The sequence below is a fragment of the Ranitomeya variabilis genome, chromosome 6, assembly GCF_051348905.1.
Source record: "Ranitomeya variabilis isolate aRanVar5 chromosome 6, aRanVar5.hap1, whole genome shotgun sequence".
Classification (NCBI taxonomy): domain Eukaryota; kingdom Metazoa; phylum Chordata; class Amphibia; order Anura; family Dendrobatidae; genus Ranitomeya; species Ranitomeya variabilis.
This window is the reverse complement of record NC_135237.1, coordinates 99,851,233-99,868,991: the sequence shown is the minus strand read 5'-3', so window position 1 is coordinate 99,868,991 and position 17,759 is coordinate 99,851,233. Positions and strand designations below refer to the sequence as shown.

The window sequence follows — 17,759 nt, the reverse complement described above, 5'->3', positions numbered from 1 at the left end:
ACCAGGGTAAACATCGGGTTACTAAGTGCAGGGCCGCGCTTAGTAACCCGATATTTACCCTGGTTACCATTGTAAATGTAAGGGAAAAAAAACACTGCATACTTACATTCCGGTGTCTGTCGCGTCCCCCGGCGTCCGCTTCCCTGCACTGTGTCAGCGCCGGCCGTAAAGCACAGCACAGCGGTGACGTCACCTCTCTGCTTTACGGCCGTCGCTTACACAGTGCAGGGAAGCGGATGCCGGGGAACGCGACAGACACCGGAATGTAAGTATGTGGTGTTTTTTTTTTTTTTACATTTACACTGGTAACCAGTCTAAACATCGGGTTACTAAGCGCAGCCCTGCGCTTAGTAACCCGATGTTTACCCTGGTTACCCGGGGACTTCGGCATCGTTGGTCGCTGGAGAGCTGTCTGTGTGACAGCTCTACAGCGACCACACAGCGACGCTGCAGCGATCGGCATCGTTGTCTATATCGCTGCAGCGTCGCTTAATGTGACGGTACCTTAAGAGGTGACAAGCTCCAGATTTACTTTATTTCTGCAAGTCATAAATAAGCAGCGTGTGCATGAGACTTTAGGGTTCTCAATCATTTTGCTGGCATCCAGAAACCCTTCAAGTTTTGTGACAAACCTGCTTAGAAAAACGCAGCAAAACCGCAACGTGTGCAACACAGTCTAAACAAGGATTTTAGTCACTGTCATGGATTTTCAGATCTCAGAGAGCAGTTTAGTAAAGGATACATTTATATGGATACACCTGGGTGGGCCATTTATAAAGTTGGATCCAAAATGGCTGACTTCAAAATGGCCGCCATGGTCACCACCCATCTTGAAAAGTTTTCCCCCTCCCATATACTAATGTGCCACAAACAGGAAGTTATCACCAACCATTCCCATTTTATTTAGGTGTATCCATTTACATGGCCCACCCTGTAGTTTACTACTCATTGCCTAGTTTACCAGCCACTTCTGCAGTCCTATCATCGGTGGCCGGTCTTCTAGGCAAAAGGAGTTCAGTACTTACAAGTTTTGTTTTTCCCAAAGAGCGTTCAAGCTTTGCCCTTAATCTGCCTGGATTACTCGATCTGGCCATCTTCAGTGCCCCGCGCTCCCCAATGCTGCAGAACCAAAGCTTCCTTAGCTTGCACCATTGGAGGGTGCTCCGATCACGCTGCCCCCCGTGCACTGCTGGCAAGCAGTGAGCCATGAGGCTGAGGAGTGGTGCAGTCTTGAAGATTGTATCTGAGACAATCCCTTTATAGCCGCACATCTCTGGGGAAAAGTCAAACAAATATCTTTTGTTGGCTTGTCCTTATTTTATTTCAGGCAAGGTCCATCAGGTAGGGATGAGGTCTGCTCTTTTTTTCCGCTCTTTTCAAAGCAGTGAAAAATAAAGAAAACATATCAAAAATATCTCACATGGGAATTAAAAAAAAAACAAACAAAAAACTTTAGCACTGCAATTTTACATAGAACACTACAGTGTGAGGGAGCGCTGCAAAGTTCTTGCTCTTTGCAAACATTAGGATTCTTGTCATTAATGGGAAAACAAAATCCTGAAAAGTTCTGGAACACAAGCCGCCTGTGTTGTGTGACTGTATTACTGAGCCAAAGCCGGTGGTGCTGGAAATAACAATCTACCTGCTGCTTCAGCTTTTTTGTTTCAGCAGCGCACAAGTGCTTTCTAAATAAAGACTTGGTTTCTCTGTACCCTACTGAACAAAGGCCCACGGGGCGCCGGTAAATATTTGTTTCACTTGTTGATGTAGTCACGATTCATGAACTGATTCTAGCCATGGTTTTAATGAAGTCTTTGAGTTGTTTCCCATTTATCATTTCGGAGGTTTATCCTGTTGCTGAGCACCTTTGGCCGCCCAGCAGTATTTTTCACTAGAGGTCCTCTGGATGAGGCAGAATCTAAACACTTAAATTATCTCCATCTTCGGAAAGTAGTAATTCTTTTACTGTTATCCTTGATGCAATGAGCTCGCTTATGGGAGCCATATAGTATGTTTGCTTGTTTTTCTACAGATAGTGGCATGCTACCGTATGCCGAAATATGGAGATCTATTGCATCTATAGGTACGCTGTGTATGTGAACCCTTATGGTCCATCCATGTGCTAGCCCTTTTTCGCAGACACTAAAACGGGCAAGGTCCTGGTCTTGCTCCTCGGTACTAAAGATCAGCTCTTCACCTGAGTAGTGGCCCAAACTCGTAACTGATCGGTGAGGGTGCTGGGTGTCCGACCCCTATCGACCAATATCACTGCTGTGAAACCCCTTAGTGGTCAAAACACATTTTTTGGTAGTCTAATTGTGAAGAGACCCCCTTCCCCAATAGACTGCTCAGTTGTAACTAGCGTTTTGGAGGGACTTCTAATACCTTAATAGGACAGCTGCCTGGCACAGTGCGAGGAAGTCTTTGGCCATGTTCTCACATAGCATACAGACTTCTTTTTTTCTCCTGCTGCATTTTTTTGCGGAAAATCCGATGCATTTAACAATTCAAGCAAAGTGGATGTGATTTTATGAAAACTCATGCCTCACTGGTAAGTAAAACATGCTAGGGACCCTTGCATTTTTTTGGGTGCATTTTTTTTTTCTCAGACTTTTGTAGGAGGAGGCTGAAAAAATGCGTATAAAACTGTGAATGCATTATTGTAGATTACGACCTGCGCGAAATACCCCACGATTTTGGCCTGTATGAACATGACCTTTGTCTTCAGTCTATTAGCAATTCATCTTGGGCTTCCCCTGCTGCATCACACTGTGTCAGTACAGCTGGTAGTCAGCGCACAGCCCTCAAGGTGAGAAGGAGAAGGTGTGATGGAGGTCCTTGGTGCCAACTTATCATGCACAAGGGTACTGACCACATCATCGTGTTACCATAATCTTTCAGTGTAAATATGCCGCCGATCAGTCACACAAGCAAATTCTTGCTCGTCAGGTTCTCGACAGCGCGAGTCATGTTTACAAAGCACAATGCGCTGCCAAGAATGATGATCTTTTATTGCAGATCGTTCAGTGCTCATCTGAAGACCAGTCCACTTGTTAAAATCTGCTAGTAAACAACCACTGTCCGGTATATTTACAGTCAGTGGTCATTTCGTGCCCCCGATCAGTCTGTATACTCTGTGGACATTCCTGATTATTATGTCCATTTAAAATACCCTCTACGCCCCGATTATCTGGGAATTGTTTCTATAGTAGATTTCTATCTGTCTATGGGGTCCTGCTAGTAGTAAGAGAAAATGTTATTCCTTAGTATGTAATACTTTTCTTATTGCTCATCTTTACCCTGCTTAGTCAGGGGTTGTTGGACATCTTCCTTCATTACTGATAAACGCGCATCCTGATGGATGGGACATATCTGGGCTTTAGGCCAGGCTAATATTACTATTAATACAGCGAGCTCGGCCCTCTGCATCCTATTAATACAGCGAGCTCGGCCCTCTGCATCCTATTAATACAGCGAGCTCGGCCCTCTGAATCCTATTAATATAGCGAGCTCAGCCCTCTGCATCCTATTAATATAGCGAGCTCAGCCCTCTGCATCCTATTAATATAGCGAGCTCGGCCATCTGCATCCTATTAATACAGCGAGTTCGGCCTTCTGCATCCTATTAATACAGCGAGCTCGGCCATCTGCATCCTATTAATACAGCGAGTTCGGCCTTCTGCATCCTATTAATACAGCGAGCTCGGCCCTCTGCATCCTATTAATACAGCAAGTTCGGCCTTCTGCATCCTACTAATACAGCGAGCTCGGCCCTCTGCATCCTATTAATACGGCTAGCTCAGCCCTCTGCATCCTATTAATACAGCGAGCTCGGCCATCTGCATCCTATTAATACAGTGAGCTCGGCCCTCTGCATTCTATTAATACAGCGAGCTTGGCCCTCTGCATCCTATTAATACAGCGAGCTCGTCCCTCTGCATCCTATTAATACAGCGAGCTCGGCCCTCTGCATCCTATTAATACAGTGAGCTCGGCCCTCTGCATCCTATTAATATAGCGAGCTCGGCCCCCTGCATCCTATTAATACAGCGAGCGCGGCCCTCTGCATCCTATTAATACAGCGAGCTCGGCCCTCTGAATCCTATTAATATAGCGAGCTCGGCCATCTGCATCCTATTAATACAGCGTGCTCGGCCCTCTGCATCCTATTAATACAGCTAGCTCAGCCCTCTGCATCCTATTAATACAGCTAGCTCAGCCCTCTGCATCCTATTAATACAGCGAGCTCGGCCCTCTGCATCCTATTAATACAGCGAGCTCGGCCCTCTGCATCCTATTAATACAGCTAGCTCGGCCATCTGCATCCTATTAATACAGTGAGTTCGGCCCTCTGCATCCTATTAATACAGCGAGCTCGGCCCTCTGCATCCTATTAATACAGCGAGCTCGGCCCTCTGCATCCTATTAATACAGCGAGCTCGGCCCTCTGCATCCTATTAATACAGTGAGCTCGGCCCTCTGCATCCTATTAATACAGCGAGCTCGGCCCTCTGCATCCTATTAATACAGCGAGTTCAGCCCTCTGCATCCTATTAATACAGCGAGTTCAGCCCTCTGCATCCTATTAATACAGTGAGTTCGGCCCTCTGCATCCTATTAATACAGTGAGTTCGGCCCTCTGCATCCTATTAATACAGCGAGCTCGGCCCTCTGCATCCTATTAATACAGCGAGCTCGGCCCTCTGCATCCTATTAATACAGCGAGCTCGGCCCTCTGCATCCTATTAATACAGCGAGCTCGGCCCTCTGCATCCTATTAATACAGCGAGTTCAGCCCTCTGCATCCTATTAATACAGCGAGCTCGGCCCTCTGCATCCTATTAATATAGCGAGCTCGGCCCTCTGCATCCTATTAATACAGTGAGTTCGGCCCTCTGCATCCTATTAATACAGTGAGTTCGGCCCTCTGCATCCTATTAATACAGCGAGCTCGGCCCTCTGCATCCTATTAATACAGCGAGTTCAGCCCTCTGCATCCTATTAATACAGCGAGCTCGGCCCTCTGCATCCTATTAATACAGCGAGCTCGGCCATCTGCATCCTATTAATACAGTGAGTTCGGCCCTCTGCATCCTATTAATACAGTGAGTTCGGCCCTCTGCATCCTATTAATACAGCGAGCTCGGCCCTCTGCATCCTATTAATACAGCGAGTTCAGCCCTCTGCATCCTATTAATACAGCGAGCTCGGCCCTCTGCATCCTATTAATACAGCGAGCTCGGCCATCTGCATCCTATTAATACAGTGAGCTCGGCCCTCTGCATCCTATTAATATAGCGAGCTCGGCCATCTGCATCCTATTAATACAGTGAGTTCGGCCCTCTGCATCCTATTAATACAGCGAGCTCGGCCCTCTGCATCCTATTAATACAGCGAGCTTGGCCCACTACATCCTATTAATACAGCGAGCTCGGCCCTCTGCATCCTATTAATACAGCGAGCTTGGCCCACTACATCCTATTAATACAGAGAGCTCGGCCCTCTGCATCCTATTAATATAGCGAGCTTGACCCTCTGCATCCTATTAATATAGCGAGCTCGGCCATCTGCATCCTATTAATACAGCGAGCTCGGCCCTTTGCATCCTATTAATACAGCGTGCTCGGCCCTCTGCATCCTATTAATACAGCGAGCTCGGCCCTCTGCATCCTATTAATACAGCGAGCTCGGCCCTCTGCATCCTATTAATGTAGCGAGTTCGGCCCACTGCATCCTATTAATGTAGCGAGTTCGGCCCACTGCATCCTATTAATGTAGCGAGTCCGGCCCACTGCATCCTATTAATACAGATAGCTCGGCCCTCTGCATCATATTAATATAGCTACTCTGCCCAAGGTGTATTATTGATGTAGCAAACTTGGCACAATGCATACTATTAATATAGCAAGATGGCAAGCCCTGCCTGCCTCATACTAGTGATGCAGCAAGCTTTGCCCGCCGTGTACTACTGATGTAGCAAGCTTGGCCCTCTGCATCCTATTAATACAGCGAGCTCAGCCCTCTGCATCCTATTAATACAGCGAGCTCGGCCCTCTGCATCCTATTAATACAGCGAGCTCGGCCCTCTGCATCCTATTAATATAGCGAGCTCGGCCATCTGCATCCTATTAATACAGTGAGTTCGGCCCTCTGCATCCTATTAATACAGCGAGTTCAGCCCTCTGCATCCTATTAATACAGCGAGCTCGGCCCTCTGCATCCTATTAATACAGCGAGCTCGGCCCTCTGCATCCTATTAATACAGCGAGTTCAGCCCTCTGCATCCTATTAATATAGCGAGCTCGGCCATCTGCATCCTATTAATACAGTGAGTTCGGCCCTCTGCATCCTATTAATACAGCGAGCTCGGCCCTCTGCATCCTATTAATACAGCTAGCTCAGCCCTCTGCATCCTATTAATACAGCGAGCTCGGCCCTCTGCATCCTATTAATACAGCGAGTTCAGCCCTCTGCATCCTATTAATACAGCGAGCTCGGCCCTCTGCATCCTATTAATATAGCGAGCTCGGCCATCTGCATCCTATTAATACAGTGAGTTCGGCCCTCTGCATCCTATTAATACAGCGAGCTCGGCCCTCTGCATCCTATTAATACAGCGAGCTCGGCCCTCTGCATCCTATTAATACAGTGAGCTCGGCCCTCTGCATCCTATTAATACAGCGAGCTCGGCCCTCTGCATCCTATTAATACAGCGAGTTCAGCCCTCTGCATCCTATTAATACAGCGAGCTCGGCCCTCTGCATCCTATTAATATAGCGAGCTCGGCCATCTGCATCCTATTAATACAGTGAGTTCGGCCCTCTGCATCCTATTAATACAGCGAGCTCGGCCCTCTGCATCCTATTAATACAGCGAGCTCGGCCCTCTGCATCCTATTAATACAGCGAGCTCGGCCCTCTGCATCCTATTAATACAGAGAGCTCGGCCCTCTGCATCCTATTAATACAGCGAGCTCAGCCCTCTGCATCCTATTAATACAGCGAGCTCGGCCCTCTGCATCCTATTAATACAGCGAGCTCGGCCCTCTGCATCCTATTAATACAGTGAGTTCGGCCCTCTGCATCCTATTAATACAGCGAGCTCGGCCCTCTGCATCCTATTAATACAGCGAGTTCAGCCCTCTGCATCCTATTAATACAGCGAGCTCGGCCCTCTGCATCCTATTAATACAGCGAGCTCGGCCCTCTGCATCCTATTAATACAGCGAGTTCAGCCCTCTGCATCCTATTAATATAGCGAGCTCGGCCATCTGCATCCTATTAATACAGTGAGTTCGGCCCTCTGCATCCTATTAATACAGCGAGCTCGGCCCTCTGCATCCTATTAATATAGCGAGCTCGGCCATCTGCATCCTATTAATACAGTGAGTTCGGCCCTCTGCATCCTATTAATACAGCGAGCTCGGCCCTCTGCATCCTATTAATACAGCGAGCTTGGCCCACTACATCCTATTAATACAGCGAGCTCGGCCCTCTGCATCCTATTAATATAGCGAGCTTGGCCCACTACATCCTATTAATACAGAGAGCTCGGCCCTCTGCATCCTATTAATATAGCGAGCTTGACCCTCTGCATCCTATTAATATAGCGAGCTCGGCCATCTGCATCCTATTAATACAGCGAGCTCGGCCCTTTGCATCCTATTAATACAGCGTGCTCGGCCCTCTGCATCCTATTAATACAGCGAGCTCGGCCCTCTGCATCCTATTAATACAGCGAGCTCGGCCCTCTGCATCCTATTAATGTAGCGAGTTCGGCCCACTGCATCCTATTAATGTAGCGAGTTCGGCCCACTGCATCCTATTAATGTAGCGAGTCCGGCCCACTGCATCCTATTAATACAGATAGCTCGGCCCTCTGCATCATATTAATATAGCTACTCTGCCCAAGGTGTATTATTGATGTAGCAAACTTGGCACAATGCATACTATTAATATAGCAAGATGGCAAGCCCTGCCTGCCTCATACTAGTGATGCAGCAAGCTTTGCCCGCCGTGTACTACTGATGTAGCAAGCTTGGCTCGCCTCGTGCTAGTGTTTTGGCAAGCTTGGCCCACCGCATGCTAGTGATGCGGCAAGCTTGGCCTGCCGTGTGCTAGTGATGAGGCAAGGTTGACCCACTGTTTGCTAGTGATGCAGCAAGCTTGGCCCGCTGCATGCTAGTGGTGCAGCAAGCTTGGCCCGCTGCATGCTAGTGGTGCAGCAAGCTTGGCCCATTGGGTTTTGTTTTTTTTGTTTTTTTTTATAAATCGGTAGTTTTATTTATTTCATGACATCACTCAATATGTAAACTAAAATGTATGTGGGTGGACTCACTGGGCTCCCCCTGCTGGATGTGCTACAGCTGCCTCTTTGAGTAGTCCTCCACCCTGAATGCACAGGCAGTCTGTGCGAACACGTCCTTATAGCTGATCCAGATAAACATCATCTGTTGACTCCGTATTCCAGGCTTATCTCATGGCTTTCATTATTGTATTCATAACTTGGAGTCTGTTTTGCACAGGCATAGTACAGGTGCATTTGTGATTCTGTATTGCAGCCTCAGGGCCCGACCTGACCACTTGTCTTATAACCCAAACACACAACATCATATCACATATTACACTTGTGTGAAAGTAGCCTAAGGCACAAAGGCTGAACTTATATTGTGATCATACTGCAGATGTTTTCTGTGATTTTTTTTGTTGTTGTTGTTTGCAAAATAACTACATTGCGTAAATTCTGCCTAAGGATTTTGGATCCTTATTTATTTTTATTGAAAGATTTTGCAAAATACATTTACGTTTCTACATGATGGTTTGCAGTGGAAAATACATAGTTACATAGTTACATAGTTATTGAGGTTGAAGGAAGACTTTAAGTCCATCTAGTTCAACCCATAGCCTAACCTAACATGCCCTAACATGTTGATCCAGAGGAAGGCAAAAAAAACCCATGTGGCAAAGAGTAACTCCACCATGGGGAAAAAAATTCCTTCCCGACTCCACATACGGCAATCAGACTAGTTCCCTGGATCAACGCCTTATCAAGGAATCTAGTGTATATACCCTGTAATATTATACCTTTCCAGAAAGGTATCCAGTCCCCTCTTAAATTTAATTAATGAATCACTCATTACAACATCATACGGCAGAGAGTTCCATAGTCTCACTGCTCTTACAGTAAAGAATCCGTGTCTGTTATTATGCTTAAACCTTCTTTCCTCCAGACGTAGAGGATGCCCCCTTGTCCCTGTCTCAGGTCTATGATTAAAAAGATCATCAGAAAGGTCTTTGTACTGTCCCCTCATATATTTATACATTAAAATAAGATCACCCCTTAGTCTTCGTTTTTCCAAACTAAATAGCCCCAAGTGTAATAACCTATCTTGGTATTGCAGACCCCCCAGTCCTCTAATAACCTTGGTCGCTCTTCTCTGCACCCGCTCTAGTTCAGCTATGTCTTTCTTATACACTGGAGACCAGAACTGTACACAGTATTCTAAGTGTGGTCGAACTAGTGATTTGTATAGAGGTAAAATTATGTTCTCCTCATGAGCATTTATGCCTCTTTTAATACATCCCATTATTTTATTTGCCTTTGTAGCAGCTGCCTGACACTGGCCACTGAATATGAGTCTGTCATCCACCCATACACCCAGGGCTTTTTCATTGATGGTTTTGCCCAGAGTTTTAGAATTAAGCACATAGTTATACTGTACATCTTACTTCTGCCCAAGTGCATGACCTTACATTTATCCCCATTAAAGCTCATTTGCCATTTATCAGCCCAAGCTTCTAGTTTACATAAATCATCCTGTAATATAAAATTGTCCTCCCCTGTATTGATTACCCTACAGAGTTTAGTGTCATCTGCAAATATTGAAATTCTACTCTGAATGCCCCCTACAAGGTCATTAATAAATATGTTAAAAAGAAGAGGGCCCAATACTGACCCCTGTGGTACCCCACTGCTAACCGTGACCCAGTCCGAGTGTGCTCCATTAATAACCACCCTTTGTTTCCTATCCCTGAGCCAGCTCTCAACCCACTTACACATATTTTCCCCTATCCCCATTACTCTCATTTTATGTAACAACCTTTTGTGTGGCACCGTATCAAAAGCTTTGGAAAAGTCCATATACACTATGTCCACTGGGTTCCCTTGGTCCAGTCCGGAACTTACCTCTTCATAGAAGCTGATCAAATTAGTCTGACATGAGCGGTCCCTAGTAAACCCGTGCTGATACTGGGTCATGAGGTTATTCCTCTTCAGATACTCCAGTATAGCATCCCTTAGAAAGCCCTCCAGGATTTTACCCACAGTAGAGGTTAAACTTACTGGCCTATAATTACCGAGTTCAGTTTTTGCCCCTTTTTTGAATATTGGCACCACATTTGCTATACGCCAGTCCTGTGGTACAGACCCTGTTATTATGGAGTCTTTAAAGATTAAAAATAATGGTCTATCAATGACTGTACTTAGTTCCTGCAGTACTCGGGGGTGTATCCCATCCGGGCCCGGAGATTTGTCAATTTTTGTGATTTTTAGACGCCGCTGTACTTCCTGCTGGGTTAAGCAGGTGACATTTAATGGGGAATTTTTATCACTAGTCATTTTGTCTGCCATGGGATTTTCTTTTGTAAATACTGATGAAAAAAAGTCATTTAGCATATTGGCTTTTTCCTCATCCTCATCCACCATTTCACCCAGACTATTTTTAAGGGGGCCAACACTGTCATTTTTTAGTTTCTTACTATTTATATAGTTAAAGAATATTTTGGGATTATTTTTACTCTCTCTGGCAATGAGTCTCTCTGTCTCAATCTTTGCTGCCTTGATTTGCTTTTTACAGAATTTATTTAATTTTCTGTATTTATTTAATGCCTCCTCACTACCTACTTCCTTTAATTCTCTAAATGCTTTCTTTTTGTCCCTTATTGCGCCCCTTACAGTTCTATTTAGCCATATTGGTTTCCTCCTATTTCTAGTATGTTTATTCCCATACGGTATATACTGTTCACAGGTCCTATCCAGGATGCTAATAAACGTCTCCCATTTTCTTTGTGTATTTTTGTGTCTCAGGATATCGTCCCAGAAAACATATCTGATGCCACATTATTTGCAGCATAAACTGACATAACCAAGGTATCTTAATCTGTGGCTCTGCTGTAAAAATCCGCAATAAAACTGACCCTGAGAGTGGGTGACATATAAGACATTCCAAAGGTAGCTAAAATGGACTTGGAGGGAGCAGAACGTTCTGTTTTGTTCTGTACCTGATCCACATTTTCATGCAGAAGTGTGAATAAGTCTCATATATTTGTATTTAGTATGTTTGTGCCCAAATCCTCAGCCCGTCATACATTACAGCAGTTAGTGTATGAGAAATAAAGGACTTGCTGGGGTTCGCACTGCTATGTGGCTATACTTTGTTTTAAAGGAACGTTTTATCCACTAAAGGCTAAACCGCTGACAGTTGGTAAAACAATAATAATAAGCATATTGAGTTTCATTCCTCCTTAGAGTCAATATTCACCCTTATAACTGACAGCATGTAGTAACTACAGATTATATATCAGAAACAGTACCTTTTAAAGGGGTTGTCCGCTACTTTTTATATTTTTTTGTATTCATTTTACTCACTCATATAGCACCATTAATTCCACAGTGCTTTAGACATTATTGGCACTACCCTAATGGGGCTCACAATCTAAATTCCTTTTCATTATGCCTTTGGAGTGTGGGAGGAAATGGGAGAACCCAGAGGAAACCCACACAAACACAGATAACATACAAAATCTTTGTTTAAGTTGTCCTTTGGTGGGATTTGTACCCAGGACCCCAGCGCTGCAGTGCTAACCATTGAGCCACCGTACTACCCTGTAGTTATGTTTTTTTGTTAACATAGCTCATCAATAACAGATTGTGGGGACACAACACCCGGCACCCACAGGGCGTCTGAGTCGTGGAGTCGGAGCCCATTTTGGTGGAATCGGTGTCATGGAAATTGAGGAGTCGGAGGTTTGGCTTACCGACTCCACAACCCTGGACACCCACACGGATCATCCTGTACCAGATCAGGGTGGTAGACAGAGTGTCGGTTGTGGGGCAGAACAGCACAGCGCCAACAACTATCTAGATACTGCAAATCCACTACAAGTCACTTGAATATAGGTGGCGGATGTGCAGTCCCTGGCCTCGGCCACTATGGACATACAGCTCTGTTCAGCTCCATGACTGATCACATCCTGCTGGCACCGGGAACAGCTGATCGGTGCAGCTGCCGGGGGTCCCACCCCAACCAATCTGACATTAATGACCTTAGAGGGAGGGTTCATTGCGATCCCAAACAGTGCTTCATAAACATGTGACGGGCTCTATAGTCACCACCAGGACGGATGCCACATCCTGAGCCACTCATTTCTCAATTTGTAGCAGAAGAGTCAATCCACCCTCCATAGATCCTAATGATTTTATCAAGACTACATGGCTGTAATGAGATGGCAAGGAGGGCTCCTGTCACACTATACATGACATGCTAATCTTTTCCATGGTCTGCTATATTTTTATTGAAATATAGAGGTGAGAGCATAGAGATGATATAAGGAGCCTGTGCTAGCTGAGCAGCTGTTTAGGCATGTAGGTACGATATGTAGCACACTGGTGCGTAACTCGTATAAAGCGGCGGTCCGGCAGAGGAAGCTGTTCTGATGCGGGCGATCGGGAGCTGCCCAGGGTCCATTTGGTTTAGCAATACATTTGACTTGTTTGCTTATTTTTCATGTATAGTATATTTGTGTCCTAATTGTGCTTCATAAAACTTTCCCCAAATTAATGAAATATGCCAGAGTGAATTTACACAAACTTTTCTATGTATATACAGTTTACTAAAATATTTTATGTTCTTGCATTTTATGTTAATTATATCTTACTTTATATCTTACTTTTTTTTCTTTAGGATAATGAAAAAAGAACACCTCTCCACGCAGCTGCCTATCTAGGAGATGCTGAAATAATAGAGCTCCTTATTTTATCTGGTATGTTCTGTAGTTTCTGCACGAGAGTACATACTGTACCATCTCCTATATACTATTTGTATCTAGCCTGTTGTTGCTTGACCTACAGTCATGGACAAAAATTTTGAGAATGAGACAAATATTAATTTTTCCAAAGTCTACTGCTTCATTTTTTTTAATGGCAATTTGCATATACTCCTGAATGTCAGAGTGATCAGCTTAACAGCAATTACTGTACTTCCAAAGTCAATATTTGCCCAGAAAATGAACTTTAACCCCCAAAACACATTTCAACATCATTGCAGTCCTGCCTTAAAAGGAGCAGCTAACATCGTTTTAGTGATTGATCCATTAACACAGGTGTGGGTGTTGATGAGGACAGGGCTGGCGATCAATCAGTCATGATTAAGTAAGAATGACATCACTGGACACTTTAAAAGGAGGCTGGTGCTTGGTATCATTGTTTCTCTTCAGTTAACCATGGTTATCTCTAAAGAAACACGTGCAGCCATCATTGCACTGCACAAAAATGGCCTAACAGGGAAGAGTATCGCAGCTACAAAGATTGCACCTCAGTCAACAATCTATCGCATCATCAAGAACTTCAAGGAGAGAGCTTCCATTGTTGTCAAAAAGGCTCCAGGGCACCCAAGAAAGACCAGAAAGCGCCAGGACCGTATCTTAAAACTGTTTCAGCTGTGGGATCGGACTACCAGCAGTGCCGAGCTTGCTCAGGAGTGGCAGCAGGCTGGTGTGAGTGCTATGCACTGTGAGGCAGAGACACTTTGAGCAAGGCCTGGTTTCAAGGAGGGCAGCAAAGAAGCCACTTCTCTCCAGAAAAAACATCAGGGACCGACTGATATTCTGCAAAAGGTACAGGGAGTGGACTGCTGAGGACTGGGGCAAAGTCATTTTCTCTGATGAATCCCCTTTTCGATTGTTTGGGACATCTGGAAAACAGCTTATTTGGAGAAGAAGAGGTGAGCGCTACCACCAGTCTTGTCTCATGCCAACTGTAAAGCATCCTGAAACCATTCATGTGTGGGGTTGCTTCTCAGCCAAGGGAATAGGCTCACTCACAGTCTTGCCTAAAAACACAGCCATGAATAAAGAATGGTACCAGAATGTCCTCCAAGAGAAACTTCTCCCAACCATCCAAGAGCAGTTTGGCGCCCAACAATGCCTTTTCCAGCATGATGGAGCACCTTGCCATAAAGCAAAGGTGATAACTAAATGGCTCATGGAACAAAACATAGAGATTTTGGGTCCATGGCCTGGAAACTCCCCAGATCTTAATCCCATTAAGAACTTGTGGTCAATCATCAAGAGACGGGTGGACAAACAAAAACCAACAAATTCTGGCAAAATGCAAGCATTGATTATGCAAGAATGGACTGCTATCAGTCAGGATTTGGTCCAGAAGTTGATTGAGAGCATGCCAGGGAGAATTGCAGAGGTCTTGAAGAAGAAGGGTCAACACTGCAAATATTGACTTGCTGCATTAACTCATTCTAACTGTCAATATAACCTATTGGTACTCATAACATGATTGCAATTATATTTCTGTATGTGATATAAACATCAGACAAACACTAATAAAAACCAGAGGGCAGCAGATCATGTGAAAATATAATTTTGGTGTCATTCTCAATACTTTTGGCCATGACTGTAGACACGCTGCACTTTGTCCAATGCGTGTATCCCGAGAGACACCTAGCAAGTAGCATTCCCATATCTGGCCCCGGCAGTCTCTTATTGCCATAGAGAATGATGCAAAATGATCGCTTGCAAAATTTTGACTGCTTGTACACTGCCTCTGTTGTCTTTGGGATTTTATGATGGATTGCAGCTGCTGAAATTCTACTTGTTTATATATAAAGCAAAATGGAGGATCGGATCTTGTACAACAGAATAGGTAGTAAATGTATGAGTTTACAGGTCTTAGCAGTTGGATCCCCTCAGACTGAGAACAAGGGTCTTGTATTCCTCATGTGAATGATGCTGTAGTGCACATGCCTGACCACTTCAATGCAGTATTGGACACACACATAAACACACACACACACGGAAATAAGTATTTGATCCCTTGCTGATTTTGTAAGTTTGCCCACTTACAAAGACATGAACAGTCTATAATTTTAGAGGGGATCTGTCACCTCATTTTTCACATTTAAGCTGCGGCCTCCGCCATTAGGGGCTTATCTACAGCATTACAGAATGCTGTAGATAAGCCCCCGATGTACCCTAAAAGATAAGAAAATCAAGTTAGATTATACTCACCCAGGGGCGGTCCGGGTCCGATGGGCGTCGCAGGTCTGGGTCCAGCGCCTCCCAAGTACTTGCGATGTCTTCATGCTCCTTGCTTCGTGTTGCGGCTCCTGCGCAGGCGTACTGATTTGCCCTGTTGAGAGCAGCGTAAAGTACTTCAGTGCGCACTGCAGTACTTTGCTCTGCAGAGAATTACGCCTGCGCAGGAGCCACAACAGAAGCAAGGAAGAGGACGTCAAAGCATGAAGATAGGAGGCGCCAGACCCGGACCTGCGACGCCTATGCGACCCAGATCGCCCCTGGGTGAGTATAATCTAACTTGCTTTTCTTATCTTTTAGGGTACATCCGGTGTCTTATCTACAGCATTACAGAATGCTGTAGATAAGCCCCTAATGGCGGTGGCCGCAGCTTATATGCGAAAAATGAGGTGACAGATTCCCTTTAAGAGTAGGTTAATTTTCACATTGAGAGATAAAATATCAAGAATTAAATCCAGAAAATCACATTGTATAAATTATATAAATTTGCATTTTTGCAGTGAGAAATAAGTATTTGATCCCTCTGGCAAAGAAGACTTAATACTTGGTGGCAAAACCCTTGTTGGCAAGCCCAGCAGTCAATGTTTTTTGTAGTTGATGAGGATTGTTCACATGTCAGGAGGAATTTTGCTACACTCCTCTTTGCAGATCATCTCTAAAAAATTAAGAATTTGGTGCTGTCGCTTGGCAACTCGGAGCTTCAACTCCCTCCATAAGTTTACTGTGGGATTAAGGTCTGGAAACTGGCTAGGCCACTCCATGACCTTAATGTGCTTCTCTTTGAGCCACTCCTTTGTTGCCTTGGCTGTATGTTTTGGGTCAATGTCTTGCTGGATACCCAGCCACGACCCTTTTTTAATGTCCTGGCGGAGGGAAGGAGGTTGTCACTCAGGATTTTACGGTAAATGGCTCCATCCATTCTCCCATTGATGCCGTGAAGTAGTCCTGTGCCCTTAGCAGAGAAACACCCCCAAAACATAATGTTTCCACCTCCATGCTTGACAGTGGGGACGGTATTATTTGGGTCATAGGCAGCATTTCTCTTCCTCCAAACATGGCGAGTTGAGTTAATGCCAAATGGCTCAATTTTTGTCTCATCTGACCACAGCACCTTCTCCCAATCACTCACAGAATCATCCAGGTGTTCATTGGCAAACTTCAGACGGGCCTGCACATGTGCCTTCTTGAGCAGGGGGACTTTGTGGGCCCTGCAGGATTTCAAACCTTTACGGCGTACAAGTTCCCCCCATGTAGTTTTAGGCTGTTCTCTCACCTTCCTCATGATCAAGCATTCCCCACGAGGTGAGATTTTGCATGGTGCCCCAGATCGATGTCGATTGACAGTAATTTTGTATTTGTTCCATTTTCTTACTACTGCACCAACAGTTGTCTCCTTCTCACCCAGCGTCTTTCTTATGGTTTTGTAGCCCATTCCAGCTCGGAGCAGTTCTATGATCTTGTCCCTGACATCCTTAGAACATTTTTTGGTCTTGCCCATCTTGTAGAGGATAGAGTCTGTCTGAGTTGAGAGTATTAGATCAGCGTTACTCTCACAGGTAGGATGTGCGTCAGCTCCTGCTCTGAGCTAGATCTTGCAGGCCACCGTACTTGGGTGACCCTGCGGCCTTCTTTTGGCCCGGTCATCATGGAGACCATCAGCACAACGCAATCACATTGGCTTTATGCCGGTCGGAGCAGCGAGGGAGCTCCCTCACTTTGTCATGCTCCTCGATGTCTCGGTCACTATTGACAGCAGCATGGGTTAAACACCTGGGATCAGCGCTAGCACCGATCGTGGGCGTTGCTGCAGGCTGTCAGCTCTCCTATATCACTGATACCTGCTTTTGATCGTGTCTACACTATGAGTGAGCCTGCGCGATGGTCATGTACGATGATTTGTAACGCACCTTTCGCAGTGCTGTACATGTATGGCGGATGTCGTGAAGGGGTTAAAAGTATTATCCCGCAAAGTGTTAAGAGTTAAAGGGGTTGTTCAGGATTAGATAAGCATGGCTCAGGCTTTTACGGACAGTGGAACCCCTGACCATTGGTTGTGTGTGTGGTCATAGATGGTGCTCTTTCTGGAAAAAAGCTGCCATGTTTCTCTAGCCCTGGACAACCCTTCTATAAGGGTTGACCACTTTTTCGGCAGCCATTCTGTCTCTAATAGGGCTATGAGAAAGGTTGCACTAGCCAGTGCAGGAGCAGAATCTGTAATACCTATATTTCCATAAGTGCCACAAAATAGTGTTCTCCAACACATTTGTTCCAAAAAAAAAAAGGTGGACCTCCCCTTTCGTGTCTTACACTTTGTTTACATAAAAATGCTGCTGGAGAAAAGAGCGCAATAGGGTCTTATCCGAGATGCAATTGATTAGATACATCAGATTCTATTCACCAATTTGAGCCGAAGGAAAGGCTCATAGATATATC

General features: G+C 45.1%; 1 protein-coding gene across 2 annotated transcripts in view; it reads left to right on the top strand.

Moving 5' to 3' along the window:
* Nucleotides 1-17,759, top strand: part of ANKRD28 (ankyrin repeat domain 28) — a 187,335-nt gene that overhangs the window by 86,832 nt on the left and 82,744 nt on the right. For both annotated transcript variants that reach the window (XM_077268856.1, XM_077268855.1), the window contains exon 3: nt 12,962-13,040. In XM_077268856.1, the coding sequence (XP_077124971.1) occupies nt 12,962-13,040 (79 nt within the window). The remainder of the gene's footprint in view (nt 1-12,961; nt 13,041-17,759) is intronic.